The sequence below is a fragment of the Pteropus vampyrus genome, unplaced genomic scaffold (assembly GCF_000151845.1).
Source record: "Pteropus vampyrus isolate Shadow unplaced genomic scaffold, Pvam_2.0 Scaffold715, whole genome shotgun sequence".
NCBI lineage: Eukaryota > Metazoa > Chordata > Mammalia > Chiroptera > Pteropodidae > Pteropus > Pteropus vampyrus.
This window is the reverse complement of record NW_011889496.1, coordinates 72,922-88,721: the sequence shown is the minus strand read 5'-3', so window position 1 is coordinate 88,721 and position 15,800 is coordinate 72,922. Positions and strand designations below refer to the sequence as shown.

General features: G+C 33.8%; 1 protein-coding gene and 1 pseudogene across 1 annotated transcript in view; one reads left to right on the top strand and one right to left on the bottom strand.

Moving 5' to 3' along the window:
• The window catches only part of SPTA1 (spectrin alpha, erythrocytic 1), an 82,066-nt gene extending 75,770 nt beyond the window's left edge, over positions 1 to 6,296 (bottom strand). Inside the window, exons 1-4 of the mRNA XM_023526137.1 lie at positions 6,057 to 6,296; positions 4,753 to 4,878; positions 2,981 to 3,121; positions 2,034 to 2,180 (exon numbers count right to left, since the gene is read on the bottom strand). Coding sequence (XP_023381905.1) covers positions 2,034 to 2,180; positions 2,981 to 3,121; positions 4,753 to 4,878; positions 6,057 to 6,293 — 651 coding nt within the window. The 5' untranslated portion in view covers positions 6,294 to 6,296. The remainder of the gene's footprint in view (positions 1 to 2,033; positions 2,181 to 2,980; positions 3,122 to 4,752; positions 4,879 to 6,056) is intronic.
• A 2,010-nt stretch (positions 6,297 to 8,306) lies between these two features.
• LOC105309310 lies at positions 8,307 to 10,297 on the top strand (annotated as a pseudogene).
• Positions 10,298 to 15,800: the final 5,503 nt, after the last annotated feature.

Here is a 15,800-nt window from a genome sequence, read left to right as displayed (position 1 = left end):
AAGTGAAAAATGGCCAGACAGCCAGATATTGAAATTCACTTTTGCCCTGATCCCTAGCTCTAACCTCTTCTACATTACCAAAATCTAGAAAACCAACCTACAAAAAAATATTGTATCTTTTTTCTACAGCACTGGTCTAGCCTACTAACATTCTTTGCCTAAACATGATGTTTTCTTTCAGAACATCTTGTTTATTCCTGCTAAATCCCTTGAAAATCCTAGAAACAAAAAAAAAAAAGAAGAAAAAATTCCCTTTGTGAAATATGATTTAATTTTCCAAAATACTGTGGTTCTTAACTCTTTTGAGGTCCTGACACCTTTGAGAATCTATAAGAACAATTTTCCTTCACCCAGAATTATACACAAATGCACACATATTTAACTTTGTAGGAAATTTCATACATTTTTGTAAGCTATCCGAAGCAATGAGATTTATGAATACCAGATTAACCTAGAAGCATCAGACTATTTTGATACTTGGAAAATTTGAGTAGTTCCCATATGTCCGAGACTGCATAGTCCTTCTGTTCCTGTTTCTTTCCATTTCCATTTACATTCCAAAGCTTCTTCAGAGAGAATTTTCTTCGTTCTCCTTTCTAAGGGTATGATTTTTTGTATTGTAGCTATGTGAGCCCCACTTCGAAAGAGCAAGAGAGAAACTCTGTGTTGAATTAACTCTTCCTATGGTTGGCAGGAAAAAAAATGGCGATATTATTTTACCATGAGAGTCTCCTTCTAAAAGATGGAGTCTATTTCCTCATGCTTTGGATCAAAGTTGGCCTGTGACTGCCTTAGCAATAAAATGTGACAGAAACAATAGTCTATTAACTCCAGCACTTAGGCCTTAAGAGGCATTTCAGCTTCTGTTCAATGCCTTCGTGAAACACTAACACATAAAAAAAAAAAAAAATCATAGGCTAATGAAATATAAGGAGACCATGTGGAGAAAGCCTTCGTTATCTTTGCCAAGGCCCCAGACATGGGAGCAAGGCCATTTTAGATCCTCTACCTCAACTGAGCCACCAAATAACTACAGACACTTAAAAATACCAGGTGAAATGATCACCAAATCATCAGGAGAACTGCCAAAATGAGCAGCTGAATCATTGAATGATGAATCAGTGAATCTGACTCACTGAATTATGAAAAAAAAATGTTTGTTGTTTTAAGTTTTGTGGCAGTTTGTTAGATAGCAATAGATAAATGAAAATTTTCTACAAGTGAAAGATAGTAGACAGAGAAAATTTTGAAACTGTTTGAAATATAGCCTGGAAAAAAATAAAGAAACACATTATTTTCCCTACATCAGTACTGATTCATTGTGAAATCTTGGTTCTATTAACTCAGAAAAATAGTCTCATTATAGAACTGTAGTGAAAATGAAATACTAAATGGTAAAACATAAGAGCCAACTGTAGGAGTTACTAGTGTTTTTATATACACATAAAATCAGATTCATTTCCTAGTTTTCTTGCACATAATCGGGTTATTTATCCACACACTGAGTATTTGTCTCTTCAGGTATTAAAAACTTTGTTTAAGCATATTCTTGAGTAACTAAAGTTAAATCTGCTTCCTTTCTCCTCCTCTCACATAAAAATTATGTATAATGATACTATATATATTATGATAGCCAACCATTATTTTATATTCTTTGCTATTTTATTCTGATTCTTCTTCATGAAAAAGGAGTGCTGTATAAATATGAGTAATTAGTGTAGTGCACAGTTCAAGAGTTACTTCATTGTGCATTTAATTCCTTTACACACACACACACACACACACACATTCATTCACACCTGCATTTCCATGAACTGGCAAAGAATGGATCCAGAAAGCAGAAGAAACTACTTTGGGCATGTTAATCCAGGAATATGCATCCATCTCTTTTTTGTTTGTCTGTCTGTTTGTTTGTTTGTTTGTTTGTTTTCACAATGTCCTACATCCCTTATTTTCCACCTACTAATAGCTAGAAGTTCTTCTTGAAGATCAGAACAATTTCCCTGGATGAACCTTTTTGCTCCTTTCCTCACCTCAGCACATTGATTGGCATATTGGTTTACTCTATCCACTCTCCCCTTCCGAGCTGCCAGATCCACTTGGAACTCTTCAAACTTCTTATGCAGAACTTCTGTGCGCTCCCAGTCCTCACCCAGTTCTACTGATGTCACTATGGCCTCCTGTAGACACAGAATAGTCTATTGAGTCACCAGCAAAGATTTAGAAATTTCTTCAGATAAAATGTCTCAAATCCCTGTCTGCCTTCCTAAGATAGCTCAGAAGGAAATACAGGTAGAGCCTGGGGAACCACTTCTGAAAAGAGCCAGAAGCAAGAGTGTATTTTCTGAGGTGGTACCCTGGCCCAGGGAATGGTGCCTTTTGGGGTAATCCTTAATCCATTAAAGAATAAGGGGTATTGTTGGCCAGAACCAATGGAAACAACCTTTATGTTTTGTAACATAAAACATAAATTTGGAACATAAAAATAAATTCATCCTGGTTCTACTCAATTCAACATACTGAAAATCTACAAAGTCATTGTGCTAAGCACTTGCTTGTGTAAATCTTCAGTCCCAGCTATAGTATTATTTGTTAAATACGTAAAAAAATAGGAATCTCCATAATTATAGGCGTTGAGATTCAAGGGGCTAGGGAAAGAGCTGGCAATAGTCTCAGCCTGGACCTGAAGTAAGAGCAAAAATATAAAAGGAGGCAGTTGAGGATCATGGAAGGTAAAAGAGGGACAAGACCTGATCATCTTTCAATGCACAGTTTGGGTATAAATCTTGCCTTCTTCATATTCATATACGTAGATTTACTCTCCTCCCCCACCCAGTGTTAACCACCTCTAGAATATCACTAAATCTTTGCCAAAATTCCTCCCTTTTTCAAGGAACAAATTCCCGGAACAGACATTCTGACTTCTTTATGCCTAGGAGGGAGAGGTATAAAGTCTTATGCATACTGTTTTATCCTATACCTTGTCTCCAATCCACTCCAAGATGTCGGCACACTCCTGTAAGTACTGCTGGAGCTTCAAGGCTTGCAGCAGCAGGGTCCCCTTCTCCCGAGTCAACTCTAGCAGCAGGTCCCACAGGTGACGCAGTTCCTCCAGATGGACCTTAGTGTAGGAGAGGCAAAACCACTCATTCACAGAGGTTGTGGAGTAGGTGCAGACTCAGAGACTTATGTACAGAGGGACCTAGATAAAATGTTTCCTCCCTTTCACTTGCACATTAATAGCTCAACAAATACTTAAAAGAGAAAATAGAATATATATGGTAATCGCTATTAAACCAAGCCAGATATTATCTTCCATAAGGTTAATTTTTTTAGAAATGCTTAGGGGTTTTAGAGAATAAAATAATTATAAACACTAAGATAAGACAGAGTAAGGATTCATGTAAGAGTATTTATTTGAACTGGAGCTTGAGAAACTGGTAGAATTTTGACAGATAGTTAATGAGCAGAGGGTGTACTAAACACTGACAAAGTCATAGAAGAAACAGCATGAACTGTTCACCAGAAAATACAAGAACTACAATTTGGCTGGCTTATGCACAAGAAAAAAAAAATCAATGGCACTAAAGCAATAAGAGGATTCTGAGACTATATAGTTGAAGATTTGAAGCCAGGTTAGCTTGAAGATCATGTGGTAAATATCTTGTAAAATTGAAGTTATTATCTATGTCATGTCTTCAAAAATCTTGTCTTTCTACTACTCCATTGCTCAAGGTAGCATGTAGACCACATTTGTCTCTGAATCCTGCATAATACAATCTGACATAGCCCTCATGATTCTGATTAGATGTAAAGGTGTTTCAAACATTTCTCAAATATTTTAATTAATGTATCATGCAAAACTATGAATAATACAAAAATGATTTATAATTTATATCAATAAATAAGTTTTGAGATTTTCTTGTTTGGATTCTTCTTTCTAATAAGATTCTATTCTAGTTAATGTCTGTGTTCCCTGACTATATTTCGTTGAGAATAAAATGAGATAGAATTTACTAAACATGAAAAGACCAGCCCCAATTTTAAATATGTAATATAAAATTTTAATAATTAAAAATATAAACAGTAAAAAAACATTTATACAAAAAAGATTCTGAAATGACTATATCAACAAAAGCATGTTGGAAGAGAACATAAAGGTAGAAAAGAGCAGATACATTAAGTAGTGAGTTCCAAGCGGTGGTGCTCTTCAGTGTTTAGTGTTCAGGAAAGATTTTCTGAAGATGAAGAATTTTAGGAGTTTTTCAAAATGTCCAGGAGGGTTTGAGATCTACAATAGTGGTCATAGCATGTGGGCTGTGAAGAGAAAGAGGCGTTTTAGACAAAGGGAGAAAGATTTCAGAGAAGATTCACATGCAGAGCATTCCTTATTTGAAGAGTTTAAGGGACAAGGATTCTGAGGTTAGAAGAAATAATTAGGACATTTGGGAAAGCAATTCATCTGGGAAATGTAGAACCAGATTGAAGTGGGCTTGATCTTGAGTTAATTTATTCTGCAGTGGCATAAGGAGGAATGTGATGCCATCTATGACAGGTTTTGTATTATAGCTTTTCTCCCCACTCCAAGAAACACAAGGGCGTCTCATCATTTTTCTTGCTTCAGCCCTAGGAAAAGATAAGAGTCAGGAACCCTAATTCCAAGTCAGCTACATCAAGGTTTATACCCAGTATAATCACTTAAAACCCTAATAACATAATCAACAATTAGAAACTTGTCTTCAAGAACCATACCTTGGTATCCTCATGGGCAAAATGTCCCTCAGCAAATCGGACTTTGCTGATTTCTTCCAGCTCAGGAATAACCCTTGATTTTGCTTGCACCTCTGCTTCGAAGGATTCATGTTTCTGATATTTCCCCTGAAGTTTAGAAATAAAAGTTTATAGTTAATGAAACCGAATCTCCCTGGATTATAGAGATATTGAAATGAAAAATTAAAAATTGTTTCAGAAGCACTGATGTCTCTTCACCTCAATTCCATCCTTAATGTCACAAAATATTTGAAATATTGAAATTTCAAGGAAGAATTGCTTGTTGCCTAGCCTGGATTAAGTAATAACCTAAGATCATAGCTGAAGGAGTCACATCCTAAAAGAAATGGTCACTCTAAGAGAGAACCATCTTACAAAGGTTTTCAAAGAGTCCCAGGCTCAAATTCAGTGACCATCGAGATAGGTATTTTTCCTTTCTCCACTGCCTTTGGAACATCTCCAATAAATAATTCATTATTTTAAAGTCTTAGTTGTCTTCTGTGGAAATGAAAGAACGTAATGGAGGTTTTCCTCTTCAAAAAAGAGACATTTCTTGTCAGAAAAGAAAAATTATGTGCAATAAAGAACAATGAGGAAGATGGTCATTACAATAATATCTTTTGAAAAATTAAGTTTTTACATGCAAGATTATGTTATTGTTGTCATATATAAATTGATACATTTAATAAATATCACTTTGTTCTTATTCCAAGTGCTCCCTTTCCAGTACTGATTGCACGTAAACCTTTCTTCTGATCATGGCTATGCCACATGCTATATAGTACTGGTAAGGGTGGGAACTTCCATCAAACTTCTCCTGAGACCTCTTATTTGAACTTAACAAGGGGCATGACTAAACATTTGAGAAAAAAAAAAAGTAAAATCCTAATTAACTCATGTGTTTCTGAAGAGAGTGGAAATCAATTGTTTCAGAAGCACTGATGCCTCTTCACCTCAATTCCATCCTTAATGTCACAAAATATTGAAATCATATGAAAAAATTCTTTGAACTCTCAGTCACTGTTTTGCCCAGAGTTTAATATTGGATGAATATTATAGTCATAGAACGCTACCTGGAATTAATTTCCTTTGTTAATAATACACGGGCTTAAGAAGATGAAGGTATAGGCTATTTAAAGGCAAAATTACTGTCCCTAAAATGTAGTCTAATCTTTCTATTACATCATATTCCTGCAGTTAAACAGATATACACTTATATTACAAGAATGTTTCCCTTTCTAGAGATCTTAAGGTCTGCTGTGGGGAACTCAGTGGAACTGAATGACCTGTATGTTAGTTGGGTCTTCATAGCTCTTATCTTCTGCAATCTTGAGTTTCTCCAAGATCCACTTCTCCAGGTCATCTGCATCCCGTCGGAAAACCTGGTAGTGATAGGAATCTTCAAGTTTCTGGCCCCTCTCGGCAACCAACTCCTTGAACCTCTGATACCGAGTCAACACCTCCTGACGCCTCTCCTGGATCTCTTCTGCTGTTTCCAGCACCTTTGGTCCACCACTCTCCATAGCCTGCAAGTTAAAAAGCTTCTATCTCTTTCTGGTTCTCAAATTTCCAGTATACTGTCCATTTTACATGTCCCAAGGCATATACTAATGTCGGACTTACGTTTAGGTACATTTAAGCCTATAAAAACCTATTGTTAAAAGAGCTATAGTATATTTATGTAATTTTAACCATATACAACTACTATTTAGGCTAATCATTCTTGATTAGTTAGAACACTTTTCCAATTCTTGATATAAACTTCTACCAACATTTATCTTATAAATAGTATTAATTTGGACTATTGATGCAAGTTAGGTCTAAATTAGCGAAATCACTGAGTTTCAGGTAGATAAAATATGATTTTAAAAAGCTTTAAAAGGCTAACGTGTTGAAAAGTACTGATCATTCTGAACTCAAAACGATAGCCTGCAATTATTTGTTCAATGATATATACAAACATTTAAAAATGTTTTCTTCTTACTCATATATTCTTTACTCTTTTCGTTTGCTTAATTCACAAGCACTATAAATCAAAAGTTTACTCTTTTTATTTGCTTAATTCACAAGCACTACAAATCATTGTGTAACCAATCTAAAATTTCAAATTATTACTATCTCAGTAATTGGCTTTTGAAATAGAAAACATCGCACTCTCAAACAATCCAAAATCTCCATAGAGCTTACCATCATTCATCTGGATATAGGCAGTTTTCTTTAGCTTTTCTCAGCCAGAATATTCAATATAAAGTTCAAATTTTAATACCCTTTCTAAATATAATTACTATTCTGTGGGTGACCTTTACTAGGTTGGCTATAGAATTAAATCATTTTATGGAGACTCAAATCATTATTTTGTTTTAAGTTACTTAGTTGTTCTCTCTGTGAACTCATATGAACAGGTCATGATAAATTTTAGTGCTGTATATAGCCTCAAGCTCAAAGTCATTGTTTAAAGTGAGACATTCACACACACAAAAAAAAGATAATTAGCATTTAATTTCTCTGGTTCTTAAGAGTGAAGAACAATTCTTAATCCACCTGTCACAGATAGTACAGAAAATTCAAAGGAGATAGTTTTCTTAAGTATCTTAGGGAGAAATTGTACTGTAAAGAATTTTATACTCACAATTTTCTTGTTCTACTTTTCCCAAAGGTCTAAAACCTGGCAAGATAAAATGTATCCAAGAGAGAGAGAGGCAAAGAAGAAGAGAGAGAAAGAAAGACAATTCACATGGAATTATCTAGTCTAATTCAGATAGTAATAGAGAAACATTACATATGTGGCAGAGAAAAAAAAAAAATCCTCTGGCTTGGACACAGAATCCCGCCAGCTACAACCTACATTATCTCCAGGAGACAGATTTAGCTGAGGCAGCTGCTAACTTTCACAGATGCCTAATGACTCAGCCGTTTTTGGAGGACTGTGGCTCTCAAAGTTTCTCAGTAGGACTGCATAAAAAAAAAAAAATGGAACCAAGATATTGAAATGAAAAATTAGCAATTATAAGAATTCTTATAATTATAAGAATTAGCAATGAAAAGAAAAAGCAATTATAAATGTAAAATAAAGAGGCTGTGTTAAGGCTGTGTTTTGTTTCTTTGATTAGTTTTAGATTGTATGACTGAGAATCATAAATCAAGAAGAAATTTTGTGTTGTCCATTCTTCAGACTCTGTGCAGAATTATAAGAACTCAGGGCATATATAGGTTCTGTTCCAGTCTGTCTCTAGGAATACAACTCAACAACTTCAGCAAAACCCAACTGTAGATTTTTAATAGCCTTTAACTCAATAAGATATCTTAATTCTTGCTATACAACCTTTGCCTAAATTGGAAGAAAATTTTATTCCTAGCCTCAAATATTGAATTTTTAAAAATCTGATTTAGCTGTATCCTTAATAATTTAAATGGAAGGGAAAAAAAAGAAGTAAGATTTGTATGTTTATTTGTATTTGATAAAGCAAAAATTAGAATACCTCATTTGACAGACTAATGGTCGCAAAGTATTTGAAAATGAGACTGGGTTATAAAATATGAGGTAAAAGTCATCCTATTTTATGTACTATTTTTAATGTAGAGAAAAGGCATAATTCTTTTGAGGAACTTTACAAAAATTTTCCAAAGACATAATTATTTTGGGCAACTTTACAAAAATGAAACAAACAAACAAAAACGTAGTGGGATGGTTTCAAAACCTCCTATAAAGCAGTGGGACTATCCACGCAAAACATCATTCCAGTGGAAATCCAATTAGAATGATCTAGCTTTCATGGTCTACTAGAGTAATCAAGATTCTATATTTCTGGTTTCTTCGTTCTTGAGTCATTTCATCTCCTCACTCCCCCCCGCCCCCTGCTGAAAAAAAAAACAGAGAACTTTAAAATTCTCTTCTAGAAAGTCTGGTACTACTTTACTTTTCCATATAGTTTCCATATAGTTTCATTATATTCAAATCAAATCTGGGTATGAAAGGCAAGAAGAAAAATTTTAAAGAATACGTTCTATCACATGCACCAAGGAACCTCTGGTTGGAGTTGGGGTGGGGAGGTGATATTTTTAATCTTTATTTAAAATATAAGAAGAACCTTTTTCACAATGAATTTACTGCCAGAACACAGGTGTCATGAAAACCACCACTAAATCTAAGCCAAAAATGGGAAAGGAAGACTCATATTAATATCATCATCATTAGACATGTGAATTCTGGCAAGTCTACCTCAATCCCACCACATTTGTGGATCAGATGTGGTCATCTGATCCACAAATGTGGTGGGATTGACAAAATAGCCATATAAAAAGTTGAGAAGGGTGCTGCTAACATGGAGAAGGGTTCTTTCAAGTATGATTGAGTCTTGGATAAACTGAAAGCTGAATGTCAGCATGGTATCACCACTGATATCTCTCTGCAAAAATTTGAGACCAGCAAGTATTATGTGACTGTCATGTATGCCCTGAGACACAGAGACTTTATCAAAACCATGATTACAAGTACATCTCAGGCTGACCGTGCCGTCCTGATTGTTGCTGCAGGTGCTGGTGAATTTGAAGCATGTATCTCCAAGAATGGGCAGAACTGTGAGCATGCCCTTCTGGCTTACACACTGGTGTGAAACAACTAACTGTTAATGTTAAGAAAATAATTACACTGAGTCACCCTACAGCCAGAAGTGATACAAGAAAATCAATAACAAAGTCACCATTTGTGCTAATTTCTGTTTAAAATGTTGACAACATCCTGGAGCCAAGTGCTAACATACCGTCGTTCAAGAGATGGAAAATCACTTGTAAAGTTGATGATGTCAGTGGAATCACACTGCTTGAAGCTCTGGACTGCATCCTGCCACCAACTCATCCAACTGACAAGCCTTTACTTCTTCCACTCCGGGATGTTTACAAATTGGTAGTATTGGTACTGTCCCTGTGGACTGAGTAGAGACACGTGTTCTCAAACCTAGAATGGTGGTTATCTTTGTTCCAGTCAATGTTACAATTAAACTAAATTCTATCGAAATCAAATACACCATGAAGCTTTGAGTGAAACTCTTTTTGGTAACAATGTGTGGGCTTCAATGTCGAGAATGTGTCAAAGATATTTATTATGGCAATGTGGCTGGTGACAACAAAAATTACCCACCAATGGAAGCAGCTGGCTCCATGTCTCAGGTGATTATCCTGAACAACCCAGGCCAAATCAACGTCATATATGCACCTCTGCAGGATTGTCACATGGCTCACATTGCTTGCAAATTTGCTGAGCTGAAGGAGAAGGTTGATCATTGTTTTGGGAAAAAAACTGGAAGATGGCTCAAAGTTTTTAAAATCTGGTGATGCTGCCGTTGTTGATATGGTTCCTGGCAAGCTCATGTGTGTTGAGAGCTTCTCTGACTATTCTGCTCTGGGCCATTTTGCTATTTGTGACATGAAAGAGACAATTGTTGTGGGTGTCATCAAAGCAGTGGACAAGGAAGCAGCTGGAGTTGGCAAAGTCACCAAGTCTGCCCAGAAAGCTCAGAAGGCTAAATGAATATCATCTCCAATACCTGCCTCCAGTGTTAATCATTCGTTGAAGAACAGTCTCAGAATTGTTTGTCTTGAAATATGCCATTTAAGTTAAGAGTAAAAGACTGGTTAATGATTGCAATGCATTATAAAACCTTCAGAAGGAAAAGAAAATGTTTTGTGGACCATTTGGGTTTTGTGTGTGTGTGTGTGTGTGTGTGTGTGTGTGTGTGTGTGGCAGTTTTTAAGTTATTAGCTTTTAAAATAAGCACTTTTTAATGGAAACACTTTGACCAAAAATGTGTCACAAAATTTTGAGATACATTAAAACAAAGTTTAATGAGAAACTGTGTGTTCTTTTGGTCAGCACTGTAACTTACTATAGTACTACTCGGGTAAAAGAATAAAGAAATGCCCATAACTTATTTCTGGTGTTACATCTGCTGAAACTAGAATTTGAAAATTCTGGGTTAACATTTTTTTTCTGAGTAGGAACTTAGGGTTTTTTTCACCTGTCTTAAGGGGAGAAATCATCTGTTTACATAGTAAAAAGCTGTGGGAGGGTCTGTTGGTGCAATATTTTATTGGTCAGGACAGATAAGCAAAGACTAACTTTGTGTAAGCTAGTTTACAAAGGCCAAATTCTATAATAGTAAAGTTCATGTGTTGTATATAAAATTTTGTGTAGCTACATCAATATTCAGTAAATTTGTTGGTATGTCACATTTTAGATTTTTAGTTACTGGACTGTGAATTCTCACATTTACAAATGCTGAGGTAGTTTGTAAAGAATATAAAATGAGGCTTAAATAGTATTGAGCACTGTCTTGCTACAGTTAATTATATCCAGATTCTAGTGAAAAAATAAATAATACTGGAAGTTGAGAATAAGAGAGCTAAGAGCCATCATCAATTAGAATTTACCATATCTTAATTTATATATCAACATGATTAGTTTACATTCATTTCTAATTTTTTAGAAGATTTTGCAAAGCAAGTATTATCATTTCTATTTTTATATGAGAAAACAGAGGTAGTCTCTGAGACGCAAGTTCTTATAAGGCTATTTGGTTTGTAAGTATTTAAACAGAGTCAAATTTATGTGAGTATGACCGTCATGCCACTGTGCTCCTCATTTTAGTCAATCTTTTCTTAGTGTCTCAACATTTCTGGTTGTCATATTTCAAGATCTTCTCACCAAGAGTGCCAACTATGTGATGACCTTGTGGCCAAAAATATAAAAGAGCTCATTCAGCGGGATTGGTCATCATTAAATGAAATAAAAGTGGATAAGATTATTGTTGCTTTGTAGTATAATTTGAAGTCATGCAGTGTGATATCTCTGAATTTGTTCTTTTTTCACAGGATGGCTTTGGCTATTCAGGATCTTTTGTGATTCCATACCAGTCTGATGCTTTTTGTTTTATTTCTTTTTTTAAAAATGCCATTGGGGTTTTGATGGCAAGTGCATTAAACCTGTATATTGCTTTGGGTAATATGGCCATTTTAACTATGTTGATTCTTTCAATGCATGAACATGCATGGAACTGGTAAAAATAATAATAATAATAAAAATAAAATAAAATAAAATAAAATAAATAAAAACAGACACACAAAAAAAATGGAACCAAATTGAGAGCCAAGAAATAAACCCACAAATATATGAGTAAATAATTTTTGACAAAGGAGCCAAAAACATACAATGTAGAAGGGAAAACCTCTTCAATAAATGGTGCTAAGAAAATTGGAGAGCCATGTGCAAAAGAATGAAACTAGACTGGTATCTGTCACCAAATACCAAAAGGAACTGCATTAAAAAAGATATAATTACTAAATTTATGGACCTTGGTTTTAGAGAGGATTATATGAATTTGACCTCAAAGTCAAGAGAATTAAAAGCAAAAATAAATGAATGAGACTATATCAAACTAAAAAGCTTCTGCACAGCAAAAGAAACCATCAACAAGACAAAGAAACAACCAGCTGAATTCGAGAAGGTATTTGCAAACAATGCCTCTTATAAGAGGCTAATATCCAAAATATACAAAGAACTCATACATCTCAACAACAACAACAACAAAACAAACAATCCAATTAAAAATAGGCAAAGGACCTGAATAGACACTTCTCCCAAGACATACAAATGGCCAACAAACATATGAAAAGATGCTCGACATTGCTAGCTGTTAGGAATATGCAAATCAAAACTACAATGAGATACCGCCACATACCTGTTAGAATGGATAACATCAACAGGGCAAATAAAAACAAACGTTGGAGAGGTTGTAGGGGAAAAGAAACTCTCATACACTGCTGGTGGGAATGTGAATTAGTACAGCCACTATAGAAAATAGTAGGGAGGTTCCTCAAAAAATTAAGTATAGAATTACCCTATGACCCAGCAATCTCTCTTCTGAATATCTACCCATAAAACTTGAAAACATTTATATGTAAAGATATATGCTCCTCATTTTCCTTACAGTATTATTCAGAGTGGCCAACCATGGAAACAATAAGTGTCCTTGGATAGATGAGTGGGTAAAGAAGATGTGGTACATATATACAATGGAATTTTACTCAGCCTTAAGAAAAAATGAAATACTGCCATTTGTAACAACATGATGGAGCTTGAGATTATCATGCTAAGTGACATAAGTCAGACAGAAAAAGTTGAGAGCTATATAATTTCACTCATATGTGGAATATAAAACTAAAAGCAAAAAATGAACAAGACAAACAGAGAACCATTGCAATGGGGAATAGTCTAGTGGTCCATGAGGAAAGGGAGAAAGTTGGAGGTAAAAGGGGTCAAATATATAGTGACAAAAAGAAATTAAAGTTTGGGCAGTGAGCACAAAATGCAATATACATATAACATATTACCGAATTGCATACTTGAAACCTATATAATTTTATTAACCAATGGCACCCCAATTAATTTAATTTTATAAAGTGGATAAGTTGAACAATAGTCTTCAGAGCAAGTAGCAGTGTGGAAGTGATAGGAGGCAGTCAGGAAAGAGGTTTTATACATTAAAACAGAGGTGTTCTTTGAATTTTCAGTCATTATTGCTAGGAGAGACTCATGGTAAGAGTTTCTCTGACAGCACTCTGGCTGTTACTCTTTAAATTTAGTCTTGTCTTATTTTCTCAGTCTTTTTAGACTGACAAAGTTTTTCCAGTATCTGAGCACTGTTTACCATTATTAGCACAAGTATCAAGGTACCTCCTTTGGATTGATGGAAGGGCATGATGAGAAAATATTAAACTCTGGTGGCTTAACATTTGGTCTCTGACCTCTTGCCACTTTTATAGTTGTGCAGGTATGTTTATTGGCTCTGATGAAAGAGATCATGATTAGAGGAGTCTCAGGTAAAGAATGTATGACAGATACAACGGGAGTTTAGAATCATGTTCAATCTTTAAAATAACATGTTTCACTATACATAAGTGAGTGCTGAGAGGTTATAGAGGAAGTCTTAATTAATTATAGACAGTTTCATTAAAGAGAAAATTTAATTCACTTTTACAAGTGTGGGAGCAATTGGAAGGCTGTTGTATTTGATCATGGATATCAGCTCTGGGCAGATATGTCTTCACACACTAGTTTAATCAGCACTGCCCAGCTTGCCTGAGCCTCTGCTCAGTTATCAGATCTTCCTTTCCCAGGTTCAGAAACTCCAAGAGATATTTTATAGCCAAAAATTCTGAAGTCTCTTCAACTTGCACCACTAAAATACATGTTTACTATAGATTTTTAGAGTCCAAACTTCTCAACTTATTTACCAACAAAGAAAAATATCTTAGTTTTAATGTAAAAGTAATTTTTTCATGGAATAGAAATCTTCATTATTTTATTATTTTAAAAATTACATTGTCTCTACAGAATGAGTTATTTTAAAATGTCTCTAATTTTTGCCTCCTAAATGGGAAATAATATTAGATAATATTCAAAAAGTAAAAAGAAAGACTTTTGCAGTTAATTATATCTACAAAAACTCATTAATTCAGATCCTCTAAAGTTGTATCTTAACTCTGTTTGAAAAATTATGTATTATTCAATTTTTTAAACCTATAATAAAAAAGTTAAACTCTATTTTTCCATGCTATTACCTTCTCTCACTCTATCATTTTTATTTTATTATTTTTCTGTTTTATTTATTTGGTATAATAGATTGAATAAAAAAACCCCAAAACCCATGATATTTTCTTTATACAGTGGACTATGTAATTGAAATAAAAAGAAAGCTCGAGATAATGGAAGGTACACTGTTTTTTAACCTGAAGCATCTAATTTGAAGGCTTTATTCCAGCATTTATTAATCAGGAGATCATTGGAAATTTCTTATGTTTTATTGAGTATATAATGGAGATAGTAATGACGAATCTATCTATTCCAGAGAATTGTTATATGACTCAGTTTAGATGGTTGTTTAAAAAGCACTTTGCATTTAAATTTAACAAAAAGAATTATTAACTGATGTGAATAATGCTAACCTCATGTATTCCAATTACTTCAAGACATAATTTTATTCTGAATCATTAATTTTTAAAATAAGAATGTAAAGGGCAGAGATCTAATATGAGAAAATCTCTCATAAAATAAGTTCTTATCTTTTAAAGAATATTTGTCAATATATCATTAGAAAATCTTACTTAAATTTTAGAAGTTGTTAATTTTATAGTGGAGACTGGTTTTCCAAAATTTTTATTTTCATTTGCAAGTTCAAATGTAATCATTGGCAACAGATTTTCTTCAAATGAGTTACTTTAATCATGTTTGAGAACATATCTATTAAATAAGACATTTTTAAGACCCAAAAATCTATAGTTTTTTTAACTTTCTTTGAAATAAAAAAGGTATTTCATGTAAAAAATGGCTAGTGTGCAACTCAAACAATTGTATAACCTCTCAGCACTCAAAAAATTTTATGAGAGAACTAGATTTTCTAATGATATATTGACAAATATTCTTTAAAAGGTAAGAACTTATTTTATGAGAGATTTTCTCATATTAGATCTCTGCCCTTTACATTCTTATTTTAAAAATTAATGATTCAGAATAAAATTATGTCTTGAAGTAATTGGAATACATGAGGTTAGCATTATTCACATCAGTTAATAATTCTTTTTGTTAAATTTAAATGCAATTGTATAAGTGCTTTTATCAAATCGATCATCATATATCAGTATACAATAGATATTAAAAAGATATACCTATGGTTCAAGATTTAATAAACTTGATAATTGTTTCTCTTTCAAAAAAATTACTTGATTTTCCCATCCACAAATAATGATCTCTGAGCACTGCAATACTGAAGGAAACTATATAAGCTTAATCTTAATATTATAAAAACAGCATGTTTAGTGACATGGTCCCACTCGGTAAAAAGAGCTTAACTAAAAAATATTCTTTCTCATTAGAATAAAGGAGATTAGGAGCCAAGTGCTAAGACTAAATATATTATTTCCTTTATAGTAATGGGATTTTCATTGATATCTTTTGAATCTAGTTCCTTAAATATAAG